This window comes from Rhinolophus hipposideros (assembly GCF_964194185.1).
Source record: "Rhinolophus hipposideros genome assembly, chromosome: 1".
NCBI classification, from domain to species: Eukaryota; Metazoa; Chordata; class Mammalia; order Chiroptera; family Rhinolophidae; genus Rhinolophus; species Rhinolophus hipposideros.
The window spans coordinates 50,127,494-50,155,043 of NC_138047.1; the positions used below are offsets into that span (position 1 = coordinate 50,127,494).

The window sequence follows — 27,550 nt, forward strand, 5'->3', positions numbered from 1 at the left end:
TAGTTAGCAGTTGTTTTTAAGTATCAAATTATGTTACTATGTTCCAAATTTCTGATACTTTGTGTTCCAATAGTATCAACCATTTTCTCTTGTTCTTACCTTTCCTTAAACTGTGTGTTTCATTATTTAACTTTTATTCATCATGTAAGATTTAAATCAATCATTACCTCCTCTAGGATGCCTTCTCTAACAATTCCCTATCCCCAAACTGCATTAATTACCCCAAACTGCATTAATTATGACTCTCTTAATGCTTCCATTAAAAAAAAATTCTCTCTCTCTCTTTCTCTTTCTCTGTCTCTCTCCATATATACATACACACACACACACACACATATACACATATATATGTGTATATATATATACACATATATATGTGTGTATATATATACACATATGTATATATGTATATATACATGTATATACATATATATACATATACATATATATGTGTGTGTGTGTATATGTGTATATATATGTATATACGTATATATCTATATATCTATATATCTATATATCTATAGATATATAGATATATAGATATATAGATATATCTATAGATATATATATATGGAGAGAGAGAGGGAGTGCCATATATATATCTATATATACCCGGGCTGCCAAAAAAATGTATACAAGTTGACACTTTGGACACAATGTAAAATAGATAGTTTTCCATAATCGTAAGTGTCTGGACACTGATGGTAACCACGTTGAGCACCTCTCATAATTACAAAAGTCAAACATGACTTGTATTCATCTTTTGTTATTACTATATATTGAGTATTACAATTTTAATAGTTTTTTCCTTTCTTAAAATGTGTATACATTTTTTGGATATATATAATCTTCTTCAACATTGTTTATTACAGGGTTTCTCAACCTTGGCAGTATTGACATTTTGGGATGGATAGTTCTTAGTTAGTGGGGGGGAGGGGCTGTTCTGTGCATCATTAGAAGGATCCCTGGCTTACACCCTGGTGTACACCCTGGCTTACACCCTGGCTTACACATACTAGATACCAGTAGCACTTCTCACACAAAAAGTGCCACCATGGAACATAATCTCTTGGGGGTCAAAATTGCCCTTCTTTGAGAACTATTGTTTTAGAATTATGTGTTCATTTACTAGTCTTGTACATCTAGTCCCATTAGAATATGAGCTTCTTTAGGCAGGGGTAACGTCTTATCCTTTTTATATCCCTATTGCTTAACACAGCACTAGTACATAATATGTACCTAATATTGGTGGCAAGAATATATGCCATTTAGGTCATGAGATTATCCTTTTGTTCCATGTTTATTGAGTAGTACATTTTCTTCCATCTTTAAAGATACGTGTAAATGTATTCTGCACTAATTCTCTAATTATCAAATATATTCTCCAAATCCTAGTGGAGTACTTTGCTCTGAGGAAAGGAAATACTAGGCCTAGCATCAGTATTTTTAAAATATGAGAAATATATTATCTAGGCCTTTAGTAATTTCATCAGTATATACTCCAACCCAATAATTGCCTGTGGTTTCCATAATATGGGATTAAAAACATCAAGACGATTTTATTTATTATAGAGTAATGCCTTTCTGTCTGTAGTTGAAAAATACCAATGTACACATTACTTTTATATAATCTTTAGAAAACTTTTGTGAGAATATATTATAGATATTTTTAATCAGAATATTAAGAAGTACTTTTGTCTCTTCTTTAATAACTGCACAACTCACTTCCACTAACATCTGCCATGGGTCCCCCGACACATTCACTCCAAAACACTACCAATTTTATTATTCTTTAGTAATAAAATGTGCCTCAAAGATAAGATAAAGCACCATGAGCTGTGCACAGATGAATCAAACTTTGTTCTGACCCTATAACATCACACACAGTAAGGCTAAATGATTTAATGTTAACTCTTTACATTCAAGCAATGTAATTTTAATAAATATATTAAACTTACAATTGTTCAGAAAGTTGTCTGTTTCTGTGTTGTTGATTTCTGAAATACACAGAAATGGTGAACAGGGTCAGCTTATCAGAATTTCATAATGCCTCTGAATATTTCAAATACTAAAGGCTGCTTAATTCCATTTTAAGATAGTATCTCTAGATTGTGAAGAAAGTAACATAGTTAGTTTATCATAGATATGGTATGTGCATTGCCTTGGGGGAAGGGGAGAAAAGAGGAGATCTGAACAGTGTATCTTAAACAGCGTGGATAAGAGTCACGTAGGGAGCACTGTCCTCATTTAAATTCCTGTTTCTCTTCACATTAATTCCGATTCAGTAGTTTTTATTGAAGCCCAGGAATCTGTTTTATACCAGGAAATACATTCAAGTAGCCCATCTCTTTGGGTTAAATAATTGTCCAAACCAAAGTTTTGACTCCTCAAATGCAATGATATTTTTATTGACCATAATTTCAGATTAATTTACTAAACCCGTAGGCATAGTCCCATTTGTATAACATAATCAAGAGGCATCTCTATAAATTAGTTCTCACTCCCATTTGAAACCAGTGTTATCCCTTTATAAGTTTTCTTTTCTGCTGAACTTGTAGCAAGAAAATTTGCTCTCATATTGTCATTCAACTCTAGCCAATCGCTCCTTAGCTTATTGACTTCTCAAAAATTGGGCCCAAACCATAAGCAAACAATAAGCCAACTAACAGATACATAAAACTCTAAGCACGCGCATGTCCTGACTCAGGAGATTTCCAATGACCAAAATATTCTCTTTGAACATGGCAAGATGGAAGCTCCAAATGCAAAAATCATGATGTTATTTTTTCTTTTAGATTTAATAGTATTGATTTACTACAAACCTGTATTCTAGAAAGGCTTCTTTCTGACTTTATTCTGGCTGTTTTGGGGAGAAATGGCAAAAATAAGATGGAAATGACAATTTATTTTTAGTAAATATTAAAAAGCACCACCACTGATCTCCCTGTTTCAATTAACCTGTTCCATTCTATCTTTAGCACTTCTTAGAGAAGGTTCTGGCTTTGCATGTTGATGCTACTGACAGGCTCAACTTCATGGATGTGTGACTTGTGTATCCACACTGGGTCCTGCACTCAGCATGGCTTTGCACTTGGTTTCAGGCGTGCGGTCTTGAATCTCTTAATAATTTTATCTCATAACTTGTGTTTTGAAAATGAAGACCAGTAGGAAAATGGAGTATGGCATGAGCAGAGGAGATACATACAATACGTGTATCCACAGGTTTTTGTCACCCCATTTATATATAGTATTACTAATACCCTACTAATTCAGGATTCTGGTGGACCCACAATATTCAGCAAACTCCAGGTGAGTACAGGATAAGTGTGTGATGTCTACCACTAAAGTAAGCAGAGTGCAATGACAGTCCCAGGAGGCCGTGTTTTCTTTTTCAACCAGAACTTGCTTAGAATGCGGAAAGAAGGCAACGACGTTCTAATAGACATGAATAACCAAGGGACCCAATTGTATTCTTTCTTGCTCTCATTATTCTTTGTATTACCCAAAAACTTCTGCTAAAAATAATGACATAGAAGGACTTTTTAGTCCACCCTCACTTAAGCTGAAGGTAGAGAGAATTCATAAAATGTGCATGGGTCAACAAGTGAAATAAAAAAGGTTGATTTAGCCTTGTACAGTGTTTTCATTGATCTGGTAAAAACCAAAATAACATGTATGTATGAGCTATGAAATACAGCTGTATAATTTTTGTGATTCCACATGGAAGTTAAATGCTCTTATATTTGCATTTTAAATTGACATTTCATAGTATGAAGGTGAACAGTAAAACTCATGGTAGTAATTAAATTTAAATTTTTTTTTTTACTTAGAATCACAGTAATTAACAAATAAAAATACCATGAAAAGTCAAGAGACACCATGAAAGAAAAAAAAGTCTTATATTTTAGTACCTTTAACAGTCCTTTTTAATTGCTTTTTGAAGAGTCCAACATTTTCATTTTGTGCCGGGCCCCACAAATTATGTAGTAGGCCCTGACTAGTGAAGTCTCCCTTTCTAAGCAAGTAAGGGTAGCTGACCATCAGGTTAGGCCCCTACTTAAGTCTACCAGCTTTCATATTAGCACTATGTATTCACTCTTCCTATTTGCCCCCTATTGTCTAGTTTCTAGTGTTGCCATATTCCATATTGTATCCACTAGCCACATATGCCTAGTGACCTCTTGAAATGTGGCTCATCTAAATTGAAGTGTTCTATAAAAATAAAATATACACCAGATTTTAAAGTCTTAGTATAAAAAGTATATATAAAATATCTCATAAATTATTTTTACATTGACTACTTGTTGAACTAATAATACCTTAGATATATTGGGTTAAATATACAAACTATTTAAGTGAATTTCACATGTTTACTTTTATTTTTTTAGTGGTTACTAGAAAGTTTAAGATCATACATTTGGCCTGCACGGTATTTCTATAGACTAACATTGTCCTATAGCACATGACTTGTCTCTTAACCAGATTTTTATTACTACTGAGGAACTTCTATGTTTCTTACTTTCTAGCAGTGAGGACCTATCACTGCTTAATTTTTCCTCTGCCCCACAAAAGCATACAAACAAACAAAAACAAACCCTGAGACTTTTCATATTCAATGTAAAATATACCAAGAATATTATAATTTTTTTCATTGGTAAATGATCTAAGGGAAGAAGCTATAACAAGGTATATCAATGCCATTAGAAGGCAAATATGTGGAGGGCATGAACCCTTCACACATCACACTTTCAGAACATAAAATATATAAAATACAAGCAACAAAAAAGAAGAGGAATAAATATACAATGCCACTTTCTCGGTTTATCATTAAATTCTATAGCTAAAGTGTAAGGTCCAATATAGAAATAGAACCCAGGCCCAGGAGTTAATGACAAACTTGGGAGGCATAAGTTTGGGATAGTATTAAAAATTTAAATACTTTATTAGACCCAATTTGGTCTCAAAGAAATGTTCTGTTGGTTGTAAGACCCTATAACTAAAGGACATCCAAAATAATTTTTAAAAATCATTTCCCAAGACCAAACTTAACATGGAGCTATTCTATGTAAGAGAATTAAACTATATAAGAAAAACAAACTTACTTTTTATTTCAACTGATTCAGGATCTAATTGAGGGGGTCCTACAGCTTCTTGCAGCTTTTCATGTAGAACATATTGAATATTTTTATTTATGGTTTCAGGATCCTCGGTAGAGCGAAATCTAAAAATCAGCAGCATATGAGCCAACACTCCATTTTCCTCTTTACTATAGATGAATGAAAAAAAAATGTGGTTTCAAAAGATACAGTTCAGAATAAGATCTATGGTAATAATATCACAATATGTTTTTTCTTTATCATTCATTTTGAAACACAGAGACACACAAAATCAAATCCATAAATGTAATTTTAAAATATCCAATTTGTTTCCCTCTATATTCCTATTGTTCACCACATACAGAACTCCCAAATCAGCTTCCCCAATAGTAACCTAGTATGCTCATGGTCTCTGTTACCACCAAAGGTTCAAGTTAAGTACATGTTTATTAATATAAAAAGACACTTCTCTTGTCAACCACTCAAAATTATCAACTATAAAACATAATAAATATGAAATCAACTCTGGCTTTAACTTTCAGGTTTAATTCCCAGTAGCTTAAATCCAATCATTTCTCCTAAACAGCCTTCAGGCTCCTAAACTCCTAATCCTAAGCATATTAGGTAGCTTGACCAAACTATATTAACTTCATGTGATTGTATTTTCAAGATAAAACATTAAGTAGCCTTAGACTGAGTCCCCATCTTTGACTGCTCTTTCTCATTGTCAGCTACTGCTCCCCCTTTTTTTCACATACAATCAGTTCACAAGGAAACTTACTCCTCTCTCTACCCTGCACTGACCCCTACTCACATAAACTACAAATATAATATAAATATAAATTAGAATATAAATTAGAATCTTAGTTTTAGAGGTCAGTTTTGTTTATCTATTATAAAATTTAGTATCCGTCCTCCGTGATACAGTATTTCTACTTTTAGTAATTTAATCTTCAAATACACTCTTGTTTGTGCAAGGAGATAAGTATGCATGTTTTCATTGTAACCTTGTTTTAAAATCAGAAAAGTATGTAAAAACTAAGTGTCCATCAAAAGGGCATTGGCTAAATCAACGCTAACAAATACTTGTAGTAAAATACTATACAGCCAGCTAAAGAATGAAATAGGTGTATATGCAGTATTTGAAAAGATGCGCAAAATAAATGTTTAAGAAGTGTTATTTCTGAGAGTGAAGTTATTGGGAGCTTTCATTTTCTATTTTATGTAATATTGTGTTATTGAGATTTAAATATTTTGTGTTGCTTTTGTAATTTGAAGAAACAAATGGGGCTTTAAAGAGATTATTGTTATATATCTCATCACCTTTCATTGCCTCAGCAACCCTGTACATCAATTCTTTCTTCTTCTTTTTCTTAGATGATCCCTATACTGGATGGCTAATGGAAATAAAAATAATAATAAAACACTCTGTCTACACCAGCCATTCAATTAATCTCTCACCTTATCATAGCAAACCTTCTTGGAAGGATAAATTATATTCTGCCTCATATTTACTTCATAGCACTCTGCTTCCTCCCCTTCCATTCCACTGAGTCTTTTCTCCAAAAGACTTTCTTGTTGATATGTTTAGTTGATTCTTTCCAGTCATACCATATTACTTGGTCCCTCAGGAGTATTTGTCAATGCTGACCACTCTCTTAAAACTTTCTGTCTTTAGCATCAGTGGTGCCTCTCTCAGGACTTTCCTTTTTTCCTGCTGCTTCCCTATCTATTTCCTAGGTTCTGTTTATTCTTACATGTTCTTCAATATTGTTGTTCTTCAAGCTTTCTTCATTGAACATTTTTTGTTCTGCATTACCCTTTTCCTGAGAAATTCCATTTATACTCACACCTTCTGATACTTTGAGTTGATAAGCAAGTATAAATCTTCATCTCAGTTCCCTTTTCCTCACCCAACTCAGACTCATATTTCAGGCTCATATGGTCCCCTACTATCTCAATTCAACACCTCTAAGACTATTTTTATCTTTTTAACTGTTCTACTTCTTCTTATTGCAGTAGCAGGAGAAAAAAATAATGAGTAGCAAGATTACTAGGATAAAGAGGTAAATTGGAAAGGGATTTGGAATCTAGAATTGGTAGAACTTAGTTATTCATAAAATATGAGGGGCCCAAGAAAGGAAGAAATATATGATGACTTCCAGGTTTCTCATTAGTGTGATTGGGTTTTCCTTGAGTTCAAGAATTTTCTGTGGAATTCCCATGAGGAAATGTGCATGGGCAGGTGTATAGTTCCAGAAATCAGGAAAACAGTTTAAACTAGAAGTAAAAACTTAGATTTCACTAGTGTATGAAGACATGTGGGTGGATGAAGTCTCCTTGAGAGAGTGAAAATTTAAGGGTTGGAGAAGTAGATACAGATCCAAGAAAGAACAATATTTCAAACACCAGAGAGTATGGAATTTTCAGCAGAAAGTGGTCAAAGTAACACCTCAAAGTAACACCTCAAAAATGTCAGTGAAGTAGTAGAATAAGTAATAACTTGGAGTTTTTGTCATTGGAAAATATTGCAAATAATTCCTATCCTATTTTTGAAAAATACAAATAATTTGCATTAAGACAACATATTATTTAAGATCCTCATATAGTATTTTTTCCTAAAATGCTATGCTCTGAACTTCTATTTCTCAATAGTTGATGGTCAGATCTGAGATCATCTTAAATATTTGGAGCAGAAAATTGTGGTATGGAAGAAAGTAAAGTAAATTCATAGGGAGAGCCAAGAGGTGAAAACAAACCTCATCTACAACACTATTTCCTATTAAGCGAAATGATGTAGCTTAGGTCCCTATTTGTGCTCATTGGAGTTTCCCAAAAAACAGTCCTAAAACATAACTGCCGATAACACCTCTGTCCCTTGCAATCATCTTGTAAATGCTTTCTTTTGGATTTAGAGAAGGGGCAAGGCACATTGTAACCCATGACTTACACAGAAAAGGTGTCCAATAAGTATTTGTTGAGTTGAATTGCATCACATCACAACACTTTAAACAGTATTTATGAAGGACTGGGTTAACAGCTTTAGCTTTAAATTGTATTCGTAAGTCATAGTTTTAGATTTACTTACCTGAATCTGATAATGTGAGACTTGACAAATTCTTCTCTCAATGAAGATTTTTGAAATGCATTTTTCACCTGTTCCAAAAACATTCAAATTATGTCAACAAGAACAATTTTCTGAAATTCTGTAAGTTAATTTGAAGTTCAAAAACATTAAAAAATTAAAAACAAAACACATTGACCGACATTTCACAATGTGCTGAAACTTGGGGAATCTTTTTGGTATTCTACTCAGTGATTTCCACTGAACTCTGCCTTGGGAATTGGAGGAACCTGGGAACCATAGTAAAGGGCCCCAGGAGTGACATCTGCTGTGCTACACTCATAAAGAGATTTAGCATACTGTTTTTTGAAAAGTGTTCACACCCTGAGATACAGGCAAAGGTAGACAAAGGAAATGAAATAATTCTGCCCAGTAATTGTTGAGTCATAAAAATGAGTACATAAGAGTATCACATGATTCCCAATTCTGGTGGAAAAGTTGCTCAATATCCTGGCATAGTCTGTACCCAATTCACTCAAAATGCCCATGTGAACTGGGATATTTGGCCTAACACATCCTATAAGGTTTAATAAGGTTTACTCTAATAAGGTGGAAGAATGTATTTTGTGGAGATATTTCTTACTACTATAAAAAAGAATTCTAGCCAACTTAAAATTTTAAATTAGGAGTCAAAGTAAACATGTCAAGTGTTTCTTGTTTTCTGTGTGAGGATATTTACTACACACAATTACTATAAGCTATTGATTAAAAGAAGCAAAGCCTTTTTATTTTTATGCATTTCATTGACTTTTGAGTCTTTGTGCCCAAGGACAGTTATTTCAATTACGAGATAAATCAACACAGTACAAATGTGTCCACTAATGACAGCATTCACTTAAAACTTGTTATTTAAGGGTTTTGTTAATCAAATAATTTCAAAATTACTGTTCATTTTGAAGAGTATTAAATAAAGAGCCCCACCTATGTCCCTTAATATTTAAGTCAGTCTGGGTCTCGTAAAATTTATTTTAGTGAATGGCACAAAGAACAAGGACAATAGTTTCATCTTTTCTTCACCTTTTTAGTTTCATTTCCTTTCCTTTATTTTACATATATACTTAGCTTTAAAGAGGAGCTTATCCATATATTTCCCTAGTTGTTTACCAGTAGAGATACAATCAAGATTTGACCTCCTCACCAAGATGCCCAAATCCTCAAACTTCTAGTCTACTAAGCAGTTTCCAGGTGAGTCACTGTTATTCTGTTTTTACTCAAGGTATTAGAACTGGAAGACAATTTAGAAATTATCTAGTCTAATGCCATCACTTCATACCACTAATTACCTCGCAGACTATCAGGAAAAGTCCAAATTATTCTCTAAGTAATCTTACAATGAGAAGTTATCACCTAGGCCCTTGTTCTTTTGGCCCATATTGCTTATTTTTCCACTTTTTAAAATATTTAATTCATCCTTCAGGATGAATATTGATGCCTTAAGGATATTAGGTTGGTGCAAAAGTAATTGCGGTTTTTACAATTATTTTTAACCTCTTAAACCGCAATTACTTTTGCACCAACCTAATGGAATGAGTATCCATGGATTTCCTGTAGATTTATCTACCAAACATTGGTCCAAGTTTAGAAAATTTTACATACTAAAATACTATTCAAGTATGTGGTTGAATAGTTTCCATTTTGTGGTCTTTTGTTCAAAGTGTCTTCTTTAAGAAGGCTAGGATACAACAACCCTCACATTCCAAGAATTTCTGGATTCTGCTGATTAGAGTGTAGCCCTAGCTAAGGAAGGAGGAGTAGGAGAGACTTAAAAGAATTGCTAAGTTCATTTGGTTCATTTCTGCAAGCCATACTTTCCCAAGTCATGTATTACCAGTTTTGTTTTATATCTCTTACACAGTGGCCTCTTCTAATTTTGCAAAGATATGCAAGATCAGTTGAACAGATGTTTTAGAAGCTAGAGTACAAAAAAATTATAGTATAAACATGATAGAAAATGCCCTAGAAATGGAAAAAACAATGCTTACCATTGATTCAATTTTCTGGCTCATTTCTGTGAAATTTTTAGAAGCCTCTTTTCCAAAGTCACCATATAGTTTGTCACTTGTAAATGACAATGTGCTGTAGTAATTATAGGTCTTTCTTTGATCTACAAGGAAAGAGATAAAAACCCATCATACTTTTTATCAGATGTGTGTAAAGCATCGTCATTTCCCCATTTTGTCGTTACTGGAAAGACTGAGAAAGGAAAGAATGTCCTTAGCCAGGTGATCATCTCCATCATCCTGGCCTGAGCTTCATGATTATCTCAGAAGGAAAGACAACAACATTCATCATCATGAGATTTAGAGTGTAAAAGCCATAAGAAATGCTTGGTGTTCCTGTGGGCTAATTAGTCATGTGTTACCCATTCCTGAATAAACCACAGAGGTAAAAAGTCACACCATCCTAGCATACACACACGGATGAATTCAGAAGCTTCCCATGAATAAATGCATTTTTATATTCCAAAAGTAGATATCTTTCAATTCAGTAAACTACACATCAATTGTGGCCACAAGCACTCTAGTGTAAGAAAATTTATTTTGGCTAGAGAAGGAGATGAAGGTAGGGCTTAAAATGCTAGGAGTTCAGTATATAGAAGTTTAGGAAATTAGAGCTGCCACCTGTTATGACCTTCCAGGGACACTACTTTATTTCACTTGGCTCCCTTGTCGCTCTATTTGTTTCCTCCCAACAGCAACGGGGATTGGCTTGTGGGCTTTCTTAGCCACTGTCTCCACTTTCTGCACCCAGTTTAAGCAGCCCGTGTTTTGAGCCTGCTGAAGAATCAATGAAGCAAAGACTCTGTCCACCCTCCTGTACATGAACCAAGCATAGAGCTCTCAGAAGATTAATTCGACAATTATTAATGCCAACAACCTTTTCTGTGAGAGACTCAGTGCTGAGCATTAGAATACAATGGTGATGAAGACGACTATGTATTTTTATTACAGGAAAATGGGGGATGCCTCCTCACCCAGTCTCAATCTCTCTCTTCTTCTCTCTTCTCATTCTTTCCCTTTTTACTTAAACCCCAGAAGAAAAGGAAACTAACATGAGGCATTTGTGTCCCAGGCATATGTACATATTTCATTTAATATACAATAAACCCCATTGGAAGACAGTATTATCTACATTTATCAGATACAGGATACAGTCTCAGAAATGTAAATAAATTTCCCAATCCCAACATGACATAGCCAGCAAAGATAGAACTGGGCTTCAAGCCAAGGTCTAACTCCCAAAGCACAAACTTTCTTTACATACTGCTTCTTGGGGTGGGAAAAAAACAAACCCACACACTGAAGCTACAACTTATGCAAAAAAAAAAAAAGAAAACACTGATAAATTTCAAAAGAACATCCTGGCTGTCCAGAATACTTGGTGGGACAGAGAGGGAAGCCACCAGTCATACTCTGACAAGGCCTGGAGTGACACATAAAGGAGACAGATGACAGGCTGGAGACACTGAAAGGTCAGGGTCTTCTGAACATTAACCACCTAAGTGAGGGCCTGGGTTGGGTTTTGCCTTCCTCCCTCCTTTCTCACTTCCCTTCCGTGAATGGTCATTGGAAGCTGAAAAGCAGGCAGGTCCCTGGAAATACACACAATTTCAAGTAAGGTTTTTAACTTATTGAAACAGTGACCAATAGTTTACCTTAGGTTAAAGTTGGGCCCAAGACTCTGCATTTCTACCAAGCTCCCAGGTGACGCTGATGCTGCTGGCACCTAACCACATGCTGGATAGTAAGTTTCTAAAGAGAAGGAGAACAGTCTTCTATATCCTTAGACCTGTTTGTGTTTGTTTGTTTGTTTTAATTATTATACTGGATCATTTGAAATTGCCATTTGTATAAGTCAAAAATGATCAAATATCAGCAATTTCATATGCTTCAACCAAATAAATAACTTATCTACAGTCACATTTTACTTTACTCAATAGACTCAAGCAGGTCTCTAAATGTCAAAATATGTTCTCAGTTGCCAGAATTATATGACATGTGTAGTTGCTGAAAAATAGCATTGGGAATATTAGCAGAAAAGTAAGAAAAATAAGGATGAACATGAGTTTGTTAATAATTTTTTAACTCATTTGTGATTCCATAACTTGCAATGATGTTGCTCATAGTAATAGATTCACTGTCTGTCATTCAAATCACAGAGGGGAAAGAAATGCAGTCCCAAAGAACACTGGACATAAACTGCATACACAATTGTACGCTATCCTGGGCTTTATGCCAAAACGATGTTTCTCCAAGTCTGATCGCTTCCATTTTTATCTCTCTGTTTCTTTAATAGATTTATTTGTTTAAGTTTGGTTATCTAGGTGTGCCATCTTCTAAATGCACATGTGCTATATCCACTCTGTTTTCAGTTTACATCTCCAAACAGAGCACAGGTCACAAATATGACAGTAACACACATCACAATAGTTGATGTTTATTCAGGTGTGCTATGTGGGTAGCGGAAGCTGTGTGTTCCATATTACTCAGCTGATCATCGAAACAATAGGATCCAGGAACAGGTTACTGAAAAAAATCTTACCAGGTTTTCATTGTTTGTGAATGAGATTTGTAAGCCTTATAAACCTTTGGCTTGGGAAGAGGCAAAGGAGAAGTAATAAGAAAATTTTCCTGTCACTGAACTAATGAAACCTGACCCCACCCCCGCCCCAGCATTACTAGAAATTTCTTATGAAGTCAGAGAAGCCAAAGTATGCCCCCAAGAAACTATCATAGGTATGACTCACTCATTTTTATCATTCAGTATTCAATAAACATTAATTAAGTTGTTAGTATGTGCCAGGATCCTCTTATGTTCTGGAAATACAGAGTGAATAAAATGTAGTCCTAGGCATCTGTGGAGAGGAATAATGATGCTTACAGGACCAGGGGACTCTATATATTCATAAGAGAACTGTAGAATTGTAAACTTATTTTAGCTATTTTTTTTTATTAAAAATATTCTCCAGAGAAATTATCAAAATACAAATACTCCAAATTCAAAGACCTGTATGTGGGCAAATTCTACTGGGGAAAAAATAATCTTTACATAAAATATTTTTTTCTTTAATCTGCTCAGAAATGATCCACCTGGATTGGAAAATTAAGATTGTGTCTGCTAGCAGAAGATCACCAATTTATAGATCACCATTTCTCTTTACAGGAAGACAACTTCTACAAATTCCCAATTAAATTAGAATCAAGTGATTAGCTTCTTTGGTTACAGGGTCTTGAACATCAAAGCATTACCTAATCACGAAGGGAGATGTTAAACCAATAGGTCATAGTGGAGTCGGCTAATTAAAACCTGAGGCAGATTAGAAGGAAACTTCAGAAGAGTTACCATACACTGGAAGAACAGTTCTGAAGTACCCTGAGGACCTTTCTAATAACAAGCAGTGTTCATGTTCCATCTAGCAGTGAGGTACCCATTTACCATAGAGTGAATGTGGGGACAAAACCCCAAAAAACAGTTTCCAGGCTCTCGGCCTCACATAGAAAGGTGCTGGCTCGGGTAGTAAATGGCCATCAACTGTGATCAGATGGCCAGCAGCTGTGGCTAGTTGGCCGTCAGCTGTAACCCGTAGGCCATTGGCCACTGATATAACGGCTGTGGCTACGCTAGCAGAGAAGGAAATGGGGGCTAGCGAGAAGATGGTGGCTGGCAAGCGCGGACTGCTGTTAGGCAGATTATGTAGATCCTGCTTCCTGTGTCTCCAGCCCAGCCGCCAGCGAGAATATATTGGTTTGACTCCCCTATCTATGGCTCCGTGGGTGTTCCTGTTTGGCCTTACCGTGTCCTGCGTTCTTGGGCGGGGAGCGGGAGCTGAGACCCTGCACGACAAATGGCGCAGCGAGCAGGGTCCCCTGCGTGACAGTGAACCTCTTTATCATTAAGCTTCTCAGTATATCCTATCCTCTTTAATCACTTGTAATATACCCCAACATGAGATTTAAAATAACAGAAATAGGCACAATAGGTATATTGTGGAATTATTCAACAATATATCACTATGAACATTTCTCCAACTTAGTAGCACAGAATAGAGCCCACTTATTCTCTACGATCTCTGATTATGCAATTAATTTATTAGACTGTCAGGATTTTAGTGAATTGGAATTATTTTGAATCAAGGTGATTGCCCTAAGACCTCCAACAACTCAAGACACTGGACTCTAGTCTGCCGTGTTCTTCCCCTAATTAAAACTTAATGATTGCATATCAATGAATATGAAAACTGGCATGCTATTCCCAGCAGGAAACATTGCTTCATCAAACACAGAAGAAAGAATCCTCCTCGGCTTGTGAGGATTAAACATGAGACAAGGCAGGTAAAGAGTTCTTTGTACCAGCTATGCAAATGAATTATACTAATTAATGAATTCACCTGAGGCTAATCAAAACAGGAAGGTACGTGAGAAACTATTTGGGATAAATCACATGACGCCAGCACGGCCCATACTTACTGTATCTCACATAATGAACAGTGAGTCCAATGCACACTGCCAGGACGATCAGGGTTATAAAGGTGATGAGGCCAATAACCCACGGCTTGAAACAAGCTCTCTTCCTAGCCCTCACCCCAGAAGACCTGAGAAAGAAAGCAAATGGATGGATTATATCACAGTGTACACCACACTCTCTCCTTAGGTGAAACAGATACGTATTTCTGGGGAATTCAGGACACTCATTTAGATGGTAGAGTACTATTTTTGTTTAGAACACACCCTGGTTCCAGTCTGCTGAAACCAATCTGACTCTCATTGCCTGAACTTTGGCAAGGAATTTGACTTCTCTGTGCCTCAGTTCCTCTCCATAAACTGAAGATGATAATGATAGTACCTATCTCATAGGATTGTTAGAAGGATTAAATGCATTACTGTATGTAAAGTGCCTATAACAGTGCCTAACATGTAGAAAGTGTTATGTAAGTGTTAGTTATGATGTACTGAGCTGCCTCTGTGCAAGACATTGAGCTAGGCACTGTAGGAGCGATGAAAATGTTTAGCCTGTTTCTACCACTCTAGAAGCTTACATGGCCAAGAAATGTGTTAGAGCTTGAACCATATCAGGTTCCAGATAGAATTTCTAATTCAATCTCTTTCTATTTTTCTGATTTATTTCCAAACAAGCTTTGAGGACATAAGAGATAACCAGAGGTCTCTTCCAAAGAACCTGAGTGTTTGAGCTAATATTTACCTCTAAATTTCAGCAATGTTGCAAGAAATCTCTTCTTCATGAGGCTCCCACAACCTCTCTTATTCGGACTGCCTTCACAAACATGTTACTAAGAAATGTTGGTCAACCTGTTTTTTGTTTGATTAGTAAAGTTGGTGTTTCCTTTATAGTAGTTGCTAAGCAAACTCAACAGCTGGAGAAAATGAAACAATAAGTCATAGTTGGCTAAAGAGTTTGTCTATGGTGCTATTTACATTTCTTGAAGTATTTATCATGCTGGTAGAATCAATAGCATGTATTCATACCTCCAGAGCACTGCCTGGCACATGAGAACTCAGAGGAAAGCGTGGTGTTATCCTGGAGGAGCATTAGGCGTTGGATCAGAATAAAGAGAATTCCAAGTCCAGCTCTTTCCTTACCAGCTTGGGCAAATCATTTAGATTCTGAACTAAGTCTCTCCATCTGTTCACAAGGGACAGGATACCCATTCTGTCTAAAGCACAGGGCTGACTGTGGTACCCAGAATGAGATCATGAATGCAAAAACTTGCAAACTGCAAAGTAGTTTGCAATAACCATGTTTTGCTTACAGAAATCAAAAGGATTCTGTTTCCTGGTGATGTATGACCAGGAAGTGATATTATCAGTTTTTGGTCCCTGCCACACCATCATCACATCCTGTCTCTGCCTCCATGTTCTGTTCTATGAGAACGTTGTTGCAGAATTTAATAGCATCATTATCACTACATGACTCTGCCTCTGCTGAAGGCTCTGGGCTGTAGTGGAAGGCTCCAGGGACTCTCTACTTTGTCTCCTTCCCTTCCTCCTGTGACTTTCCCACAGGGTCGTAGTCAAGGAAACTTCCTCTTCCTCTTCCCAATCTCTTCCATCTCCAGTTCTCCCTTGAGTGGGATTCCAAACACCTGTTCCTAGAATAGCAATTACTGCAAGATACAAAGACTTCTCCACAAGGAGGTTATTTTTTTATGTGCAGATGTGCCTAAGAAGCCTAAAAACAGACTCCTGTTCCTTCATCCCTGAATGCTTGCTATCCCCCTGCTGCAGAAGAAAAGAGATGTATAATGCAGATGGAAGCAAAACTTGGGCGTGGGGTATACAGGGACAGAAGGGCTTCTCAACTAATATCAAAACATGCCAGATGAAGAATATGAATTTGTAATTGTAGGAAACATGATACAATTATCTCAGGTATATGATCACTATGCAGAATTGTGAAATATAAGACCAAAGTTCTATTTGTTCTGTAGGAACTTTTAATCAAGACAGAAAAGTGAAATAATGAAGCCACTAAGTTGATGAGATAGAGCTACATGTATGAACATGCAAAAGGTCAAGGATATATTTTAGTGAAAATATGTTACAGAATAATATGCATTCTGTGTTCAGTTTCTGTAAATAATAAAACAATATGTGTGTGCATAGCAAAATATATAGAAAGAGACACAAAATTATGAACAGAAATAAGAGACTTTTATTTTTATGTATTTTTTGTGTGATGGTGGAATTTTTCTAACAAGAAACATCATAGCTTTTGAATTAGAAAAGAGACAGACAGACAGACAGAGAGGGAGATAGAATTTCAAAAAACAAAAAAAAATAACAAGGAAGATTATACACCTTTTCATGGAATTCCTATCACTGTCGTGCCCAAGGATCAGTGTGTTCTGTCCAGACCCCACCTCTCACAACTATTTCAGTGATGCTGTTTGGTGGCTTTGAAGGAGATAAGAGGGAAAGAGAAAAGACAAACCATCAAAAACATTTTGAATAAACAAGAGAGTATGTTGCTGAGTCCTGCCACCAACTTATTTATTGTATAGTCTTACACCAGCAGATTCAATTCACTCGCTTTTATTCTCCATATGAAAAACACGGATAATAATTCCAGACCCCTCCTAATCTGATGAGCTATGTAGAGATAAATATGATGAGGTATATCGTTACTTTGAGCTTCCAATTAGAAAATCATTGTATAAATAGCAAGGACTATCATTATTATCATAATTATTTTAATTATTAATAATAATGGTAATAACTGCATTATTGAGATGTTTGTCATTTGGAATATTATCTCTTCCCTTTCCAGTCTGTACAGCATTGCTTTTAAAACAGAGTCACCCTGTTTCTTAATTACTTTTTTTGTTGCTCTCTCAGCAAGTGATTCAATACTGAATTGCTCCAAATTAAATGTAATAGAAGTGTGCTAAAAATAAAATAGTAAAATGAAGAAATAAAACTATTTCATATATCAACAGACACATTTAATTAACCCCCTTCTGCACATAAACCCTTATCCAATCATTATTGGTGGCCTATTGAAACTTATCTGGACCTCCTCATGTAAAATCACCTTCAGGCAGACTGTCTAAATTCTAATAGCTTCGGTGGCATCAAATTGTTTTCTTTCTATTATTTTTCTATTCCATTTGGGGACATGTGTGATTAGACAGTAAATATACCAGGTGAATAGAGCAATTAAAATATGGGTACATCTTTATAAGCCCCAAATTACCAGAAGACAAGTAATATGTACAGTTACATTGTCATTATCACTTTTTAATGTGTTATTTTAGAATAGTACTAAAAAAGAAAAGCAATAACAACAACAAAAAAACAGGAAGGAAAAGGATACTAACACAAACTTCATGGCAAGCACTGGAGAATAAGTCAAGACTCACGGTGCTTCAACATAAAGTTTACCAGGAAAACCCCGACTCAATACCACCACTGTGAACTGATTGATAGGGGATCTTGAACTCTTTGCTATTTCTCTGTAATGGTAAGCAGCACTGATATTCTTAGTTTGCATGTTTCACCAGGTCAGTCCAGCTGAGGTATTTTGAATGAATATGCACACTGTATCTATAAAGCTGGTGATGCCAAAGCATTGTTATCAACTACTTACGCCAGAGGTCAGCACCCTTTTCTGTAAAGATCTAGTTGGTAACTATTTCAGGCCACATGTTCTCTGTTGCAGCTACTCAACTCTGCCTTTGTAGTCATAGACAATATGTAGACAAATGAGCATGGCTGTGTTCCAATAAAACTTTATTACTGTACATTGAAATTTGAATTTTATAAAATTTTCCTTTGTCATGAAATATTTTTCTTCTTTTGATTTGTTTTCAACTATTTAAAATATAAAAATTATTCTTAGTTCAAGCACTGTGCAAGTAGTGGGCAGGATATGGCCTTTGGGCCCTAATTTACTGATGGCTGACTTAGCAATAGCCTACAAGTCAATGCTAATTGTGTTGGGTAGCTAGAATGAACTTTTCATTTTCTAGCCTCACTTTCATGGCAAATCTCATGTAATATATCTCCAATCCCACTGCCACTGACCTTGTTCTGGCAATTCTCACTAAAACTTATCTTATAGCTTGATAATAGGTTTCTCTTGCATCTCCCCAGTCTCTAAATCATTCTCCATTACAGTGAGCTGTGTTTCTAGAAGTGATCTAGTCAGTGGCTGAGACTACTTGGGACCCAGTCAGCCTCAGTTAGCCTGGCATTCCCCCTGTGTCCCATGAGCTTTCCAGCTCTTTGCTTTTGCTCCTGCTGCCCCCTGTGAGGAGTAACTTAGAGTGAATTCTTTGCTTACATCATCAGCCTGTGTGTATTAAAGAGCCAGTTCAAAAAGCCCCCTCCCCGGGATAGTGGATGGGGGGAGGGGGGTTCACAGTATGAGGGATATAAATGATGAACGTCTAAGTATTACCTTGTTTTGTACACCTGAAACTAATAAATAAATTAATTAATAAAAAAAATAAAAAATAAAAAAAAAAGCCCCCTCCCCTTCAGTTAGGTCTATTTACCCTTGAGTATCACGTTGAAGTATGGATTCTTGGGGATAGGGTCTGAGCATTTACTTATCTCTGTATTCTCTGACCACATACTCAAGGATTGTTCTCAGAGGCCATTGAATTGAAGTTGGCTAACCAAATTGAACCGACCCTTTGTCAGCACCACAATGTGGATTTTAATGTCTCTCAGAGCACTTCTGTTCTGCCTTAGTTTTAGAAAAGAATTGGAATGTTATACACAATGAAAGATAGGCCAGACATTGTGAAGAATAATTACTATGTAAGCCTGATTTCCATAAAACACTTTATATAATGATCGAGCCTTATAGTTAGTATTTCTGTTTCACCACTGTTTAAAATACATGATTTTCCAACTTTGATTTGACCTATCAACTGTAAAGTGCTATCATAGTACAGAAAATGACAAATGCAAATAGAGGGACATTAATTTCAGGAGACACATATTATTTGGGATCATTGAATGTCTGTATATTACAATATCCAAACAAAAGCAGAAAGAGACCACAATGAAGTAACAGCGTAATACCTTATGACATTGCTGATTCCCTAAGTCAGCACTTAAGATTTAAATTTTAAATTAATAAGGTTTTTTTCAGTTTTTGTTTTGTGTTTGGCTCTAGCTTATTTCTTTAGCTCATAGGATTGATTCCTTGTCCTATCCAAACAAATACTTCAGATGCTTTTTACTTTGTAGAAGACTCCTACCAGCAGGCATTGGTGATACTGTCAATCTTTTTTATACTTTCTAGAATAAGATTATTAAAAACTCCAGGGTGGGTGGAACTAAAATTTTGTCTATGTGTGCATGGATCATATAGTTTCATTGCTATTAAAAAAATGGAAAGAAATTACTCCTTAATAAAGTTACAAGGAATATATTCTGTCCTGTCTACTGTTAACACAGATACATCTATAAAGTGTTTAATAACACCAGCCAGGTCCTTGGACTGAATCATGTGTGCATTCCCTACGATAATAACTATGAATAGTTCTCATAGAGAAGGTATAATTATAACAAAGTAGTCGTCTGATTACCAGACAACTCTTTCCATTTTCTTTTTACAGCACCAAGACAAATGATGGGAAACTCATTATATTTATTATAAATGCTTTTACTTATATTCCACCTTTTTCTACTCTGAATTAAGGTGACTTATAAGGAGGTACATGTAAAATATACAGTATTAAAATAAGTTCAGAGATACAAGAAGAAAGCAAAACAGAAGTGAAAATGAAAGATGGGAGTACTTCTCAAACTATATTTCATAATTCCCACCTAGACATTTCCTTAAGTCAGGCCAGAAAATTGTAACTTTCTAGCAGTGATCTCAAAAACAAGACTAAATAAAATAAACAAACAAACCTTGTTCAGATACATTATTCACGGCACCCATAAGATAAAAACTGAGCAGTTGTTCAGCGTCAATACAACTGTTTCAGTTCCTCATAAAAATTTGTAATGTAATGAGCTATGTACTCCAAAATATTAGCACAGAAACAAACACTAGTTTTATAATACTCTTAGAATGTTCCTCAATACTAGCAAATGGCATCAATACTATTTAGTAGAAGCAATTTGACAGGGGAGCAGGGTGAAATAGTTCAGATACTAAGCTCTGACAATTTTAAAAAATATCTGACAATACTTCCCTAATTATTATTGAAATGCCTCCATATGGTGTTTTCCCATTATAAAGAATCTAAAGATTATTGAAATTTTACACATGAAAACATGGTATTTCTTATTATAGTAGTAAGATTTTAATAAACATAGTATTACTTAGCACAGTAGGAAGCTTTTAATAAATATTATCAATGGCAGAAAACCCTACCCCTCATTAGCTGTTAACTTAGACAAAACCCATAGCAAAACCCATTCCTGTATTTAACCAACCATAAAACTCTAGTAATAATATCTTTCCTCCCACCTACTTTAATAGGAAGTTGTGAAGATAGCATCTGATATCATCAGACTTTGCTAGATACATTTATTACATAAGTATTTGTAGCAACTCAACACTGAGGAATGTCTCCGATCTCCACTGTGTTATCATCAAGGTCTTTATTGAGTTCCCAACCAGATATGGGGCAGCATAGGAAATTACAAACTGAGATTTAAGTTGACACTTTGCCGGACCTCTACAAATTTACAATCACACGTAAATGGGGTGCAAAAAATTTAAAGTTATCATTAAGTAATTAGGTATGAATTTATAGATTTATAAATTGAGATACTTTAATCCTTCATTCCATTAATATACTTGTTATTTTTCCTCAAACTTTTTCCAGTTCAAGATAATAAATTGGTCTGAGAGTAAACTTGGTCTGAGAGTAAAATTGGTCTGAGAGTAAATAAATTGATCTGAGAGTAAACAACTTTAAAAGCAGCGGTTTCCCCACAGAAATACTGACGAGAAATGCCATTGCAGCTTGTCATAGAGAATATACACACTTTAAAATGTGGAATAAAAACAAGAATTAATAGGGAGTGTGTGAGTAAGTATGTCATGACAGGTCTATCAGAAGAAAAATGATTGAGAAACCTGAGCCACAGACACTCTTGAGGCTGCTAACATATAGCACAGACTTTCATTAATCTTCTGCAGTGTTAGATGTCTTCCTACCAAATCTTTCTCATGACTTCGAGAGTTGGTGTGATATAGAGGAAATATCTCTGCAATGAAAGACCAATGACCTGCATCTGAGTCCTAAGGGTTTTCATTTAAGGACTCAGTGCTTACATCTAAGTCCTAAGTTTCTCAGATGAGAAATCCAAGAGCATATTCAACAACACACAAATTTCAGCATCCCCTAACCCTCAACTTGTATGATGTTGAATGAGCTCTCATTTCCTTCATTTGTTAAAAAAACAATGGGGATTTTAGTTGACCTAGATGCTCTCTAATTTTTACCAAAGCTAGTATTCCATGCCTCGAATAACCTAGAAATGGTTAACATTATTATAATTAAAATTCAGCATTTATGAAACAATGAGCTGTAACATAATACTTAACATGCTTCATTTTTCTGGTGGCTATCTGCCGGATAATTTGGAATGGTCAAAATAAGGGACTGCTAGTCACTTGAAATAATCCAAATATCATACATATGAGGAAGACATAAAGTTTATTACTTGAATCCTAAGCCAGTTTTAAAATCCATAGACCATAAAATTTCATTTTATGTAAACCACTGAAGGACCTTAAAATTGAAATATACCAGTTGGAGCACATGCTGAAACTCTGTGGTATCTTCCAGTTTGCTATCTCCCTGGCAAGCACTATAAGCCATGCACTAAAAATCCTTCAAATAATATATAAATTTCTGTATATAATAAAATCGTATCTGAATTAACTTTGTAATGAAAGACAATTGGAAAATGTACTATTTTAATGTTTATATTATTCTTCCCAAAGTGATATTTCTTGGTTATTGTATTTCCTGCCCCAATTGCTGACCTGTAATACATGGAAGTATTGAGTCTTAACTTTTGGATGGAACACAAGATTTGTGACATTCATCATTATGCACTCACCCTGATTATACTCTAATATATTGGCATTTTAATAACATACAGTGAAATATGCTCAGATTCATGTGAAAATAAAGTAGAATTTGCTGTGCAAATTAATACCATAATATTATAAGGAAAGTGTTATTTACTCCAAAAGAACCAAATATTTTCAGTTACCAACATGCATGGCTTTAATTCATATCTATATGGTGATGGCTACTAAATCTATAACTGCAGATCAGATCACTTGGCTAACTTCAGACCCATACATCCACCTGTTCTTCTCAACAGAATATGACTCTCATCATTCAAACTTAACATGTCTGTGGTGGAGATTCACAGGAGCCTATCCCAAATATTTGTCCTTTTTCCTTAATAATAGAATCTTTGATTTTTGGTGGGGCCATGCCACCTAGAAAATAGAATAATGTCCGTTGTCCATTGGAGTCTCCATCTGAGTAAGTTCTGATCACTGGCATCTCTATTCCAGTGGCTAGAATCTTGATGCGTGTGTCATAGCCAGAATACACATGTGCCAGTTGGAGCAACCATTTTGAACCATGATTTGGAGGATATATGTTTATGTTGGTGGAACAGCATGATAGTAGGAGCCTAGATTCCTAATTGCTTTGTGAACCTCCCTATCAGCCCTTACCTGCTTACCTCCGGACTTATGTAACGTTAAACTGAAGTAAAATTACATTTCATACACTACAGCCACTTTACCCTCGGTTTCCTTCCTCTCACAGCTAAATCTGATACCATTGCAATACGCAAAACTGATTAGTTACAATTAAGGTAAATTGTTACTTTTATGTAATTATTTTTGGGAAAAGAGGACATCAAGAAACATATTTACTAATTCTCTTACAATTTCCGTATATGAGAAAATGATAAAGATATTTTTACTTAATATTCTCCAGCAGCATGATTTTGAGATAAATAAAATACATCTAATACTAATAAATCAGGAGATCAAGATTCCATCAAGGATCTGATTGTAACTAGCTCTATGACTTTAAGCAAATGACTTCCATTTTCTAGCTTAGTGGTTAAAGGTCTGGGCTTTAGCATCAGACAGATTGGATTTAGTCCTGACTCTGCCTCTCACTAGCTAAGTGGCTCTGAGCAAGTTACTCACCCTCTCTGTCTACATTTCCCCACCTATAAATGGGAATGACAATAGGACCTAACTATAGGGTTCTTCTAAGAGTTAAATGAAGTAACACTTATAGAGCAATTGGCATCCTGCCAGGCAAGCAGTAAACGCTCAACAAATGTTGGTTTTGTCATCATTCCTCCTTCATAATGAGAAATTAAATTGTTCTTTTTTTAAATTTTTAAATTACAGTTCACATTCAATATTATTTTACATTAGGTTCAGGTGTACAGCATAATGGTTAAACATTTATATAATTTAGGAAGTGACCTCCCCGAGAAATCTAATACCCATTTGGTACCATAAATAGTTATTACAATATTATTGACTATATTCCCTATGCTGTACCTTACATCCCTGTGAACTATTTTGTAAATACCAATTTGTACTTCTTTATCCCATCACCTTTTTCACCTAGCCCTCCAACTCTTCTCCTATCTGGCAACCATCAGTTTGTTTTCTGTTATCTGTGAGTCTGCTTTTGTTTTGTTTGTTCATTTATTTTGTTCTTTTGATTCCACATATAAGTGAGGTCAAGTGGTATTTGTCTTTCTCTGTCTGGCTTATTTCACTTAGCATAATACCTTCTAGGTCCATCCATGTTGTCAAAACTCCACCCATAGCAACTCTGTCCCATGTGACATGGCTTTGCATTAGGCCTTACATGCAAAAGAGATTCAACTGGTAAAGGAAATGTGGAAAACCACTCATATTTGGACCTGCCTGACTCTAAGAATCTGTGAGTGAGGCCAATAGTCAGCCGTGAAGTACAGTTTAGTGTAAGGATTTAGAACTCTACTTATGAAGCCCAAATCTAGCTTTGCTGTTGAATCCAGTACTATATGTTCAAGTGCTTACGTATGGCTTGAATGTATTATATAGATTGAAATATCGGTTTGAAACGTTTTGGATTTATTATTTATTATCTCTGGTATTCTCTTGATTAGAAAGTTTAAGCACTGAGATTAAGCTAGTTGTTTGAAAAATAACGGAAAGTGAGCTTGCTTAGCCAAGGGAGCACTTGTAATTTCGGGGATCGTGACGTGGTGCAAGCAGCAGTCAGTGCTAGGAAGTACAGAACTGGAGTTAGAGCACGCATGTTCAACCCCAGATAGACCAATCACTCCCCAGAGATGTGGAAGTCTCAGTCTTTCAAATCATTGGTTTCCCTGTCTGTAAAATCATGATAATACTAACATTGTCTACCTCACAGGTTTGTTGATAAATACCAAATAATAAGAAAATGTATGTTGGAATTATGTATAAAGAACATATACAAATTAAACATAAACGCATATATGAATATACTCATATGTATTCCTACTATAAGTACCTTCTCTGACTTTTACTACATGTGACCTGACAAGCTTTTAATCTGCAAAAACTAATTTTTCAAAGGCCATATGTTGCTATTTAAATGGTGATAGTAATAACAATCGCAGTAATATCTCCTGGGTCACATAGACAGCTGTGTTAATTTCCCTCTTCTACATGACAATATTGGATTCAATATACAGGTCAACTGGGAGGACAGATTCTATTTAAAGTATTAACGGCACCCATTCCTGTGACCACATGCAAATTACCTAATCTTTGAATATTATATCCCTTACTTTATAGAACGCAGACAGCAATGTTTCCTGTCTACCAGCATCAGAGGTCTATTTAGAAGATTATCTATTGAATAATAATATTGCTCTTTGCAAATTTAACTTTTGTATTTTTAAACACACAAGACAGTTAAATTAGCGTAAAAATAGAACCACCTCAATAGATAAAGGAGAATGGTATAGCATTATGATTAAGAGCATAGGTTTGGAGTCAGACCTGGCTTAATTCCCAGTTCTGCCATTTATGGCCTCTGGGCAAATAATGTTACCTGTCTGAGCCTCAGTTTACTCACCTATAAAATGGGCATAATAATATAACCATAGGTTGTTATAAAATTAAATGTGCATGATGTATTTGAAAAGTAGTTGGCACATAGTATGTGTGAAACAAATGATAGCAATTATTTTCTTCTGTACTGACTCATAGTTTGAACAGTGCTAAATCATTCGATATCTGCTTTTGCAGCTTCAAAAATAAGATATCATCTGACAACCTTAGATAAAAGGTTGCAAAATAGAATTTAATAATGACTCTGTGGTATTTTGGATTCCCTGAAGCTTAGTTCTATCATCTCAGAATTACTATTCTAAACATCTCAGAAATTTCCTAACAATACAAGTGATACATGTGCCTGGGAGAAGGTTGGGTTTGCAGGTTCTGGCATGATTTGGTGTCTCTGCAGCCCATTTTTCTTTCTCAACCTCTCAAAACTTTCCTAATCTCTAATCCACTCATTCCAAATCTATTAAATTATACTTGAAACTGGACAGCATTCTTCACAATTCTCACCCACCATCTTTGACAAGACTGTGTCCAAAGGAATGTGCTTGGATAAGTTCTTAGTGCAGTTCTTTTACATTCAAACCCTGACAAAGCCAAGATATACACCCAAAGCACCCGATCCACCACCTACCGTCTTAGAAGACCTGCTCAACTACTGCCGGACTCACCCCATTCTCAAGCACTAAAGCCATCAGGCATACTTACAAACTTCAGCGCTGATACTGAAGCACATTATGTTGCTTTTTTTCTCGAATGTTTCTATTTATTCCCACTTTATATAGAAACAATGACATATTTTTGGAGAAAATCAGACACCAATAAAGAATAACAGAGGTCTATTGGACAGTTATGGTTACCACAGACTGACAAATACCTTCAATGTAATGCTGCACTAAGATGAACTTGGTGTTCACACAGTAGCAAATGTTGTAATCCTTTTTATAAAATAGTGATGATGTAATTGAAGTGCTATACTCTCAATCACTGATCACCTTTGAGATAGTGCGAAAAGTTAGGTCACATTCTTCTTATCTTATTTAAATATAAAGACAGTTTAAAGAAAATTAAATAAGGGCAGTCCGTGCATTCTTTAAAATGTTAAAAACCTATCAATAAATATAAAATTATATCACCACCGTTCCTCCTTGATCATGTCTGTGCATTATTTCATATTAATTTGTATATGATCTGTTTTTCTGCCTATACATTGCATAGGCATGTATGTGTATATAGCCACATACATTTTCTCCATTTGTGGGTATGTTTGTGTGCATGGTTTCCATTTCTCAGTTAGAGTAAAAACATTCCCCACACTCTTCTTTCAGGTCCCCACACATGATTGACAATGTGTTACAATCGAAAAGGTGTAGACTTTAGAGTCAGAAAGATCAAGGTCAGATTCTAGATCCAACACTTACTAACCCTGGACAATCTGAGCTGCAGGTATTTCATCTGTTAAAAGAGTAATCACGATAACTGCTTCTCAAGGTATTGTCAAAATTAAATGAGATAGCATTTTACAAAATCTACAATCTATAATCAGTGCTCCACAGATAGTTTCTTCCACACAGGACTGAGTACATAGTAAGAACTTGCTGAAAGCTGTTATATGGACCAGGAGTGATCTCGGTTGAAGGAGTGAGACCCCATGTTAAGCACTTGCAGCACAAACATACAACAATTCTGGGCCTAACCCTCAACAGAGTGGCCCTTGAGCATCACTGTCTGTTGACCAATTTCA

At 35.4% G+C, this 27,550-nt stretch overlaps 1 protein-coding gene across 1 annotated transcript in view; it reads right to left on the minus strand.

Moving 5' to 3' along the window:
• Positions 1-27,550, minus strand: part of LOC308496241 (transmembrane protease serine 11E-like) — a 40,910-nt gene that overhangs the window by 10,780 nt on the left and 2,580 nt on the right. The window contains exons 2-6 of the mRNA XM_081045150.1: positions 14,688-14,812; positions 10,203-10,324; positions 8,185-8,252; positions 5,103-5,266; positions 1,959-1,997 (exon numbers count right to left, since the gene is read on the minus strand). Of these exons, the coding sequence (XP_080901276.1) occupies positions 1,959-1,997; positions 5,103-5,266; positions 8,185-8,252; positions 10,203-10,324; positions 14,688-14,812 (518 nt within the window). The remainder of the gene's footprint in view (positions 1-1,958; positions 1,998-5,102; positions 5,267-8,184; positions 8,253-10,202; positions 10,325-14,687; positions 14,813-27,550) is intronic.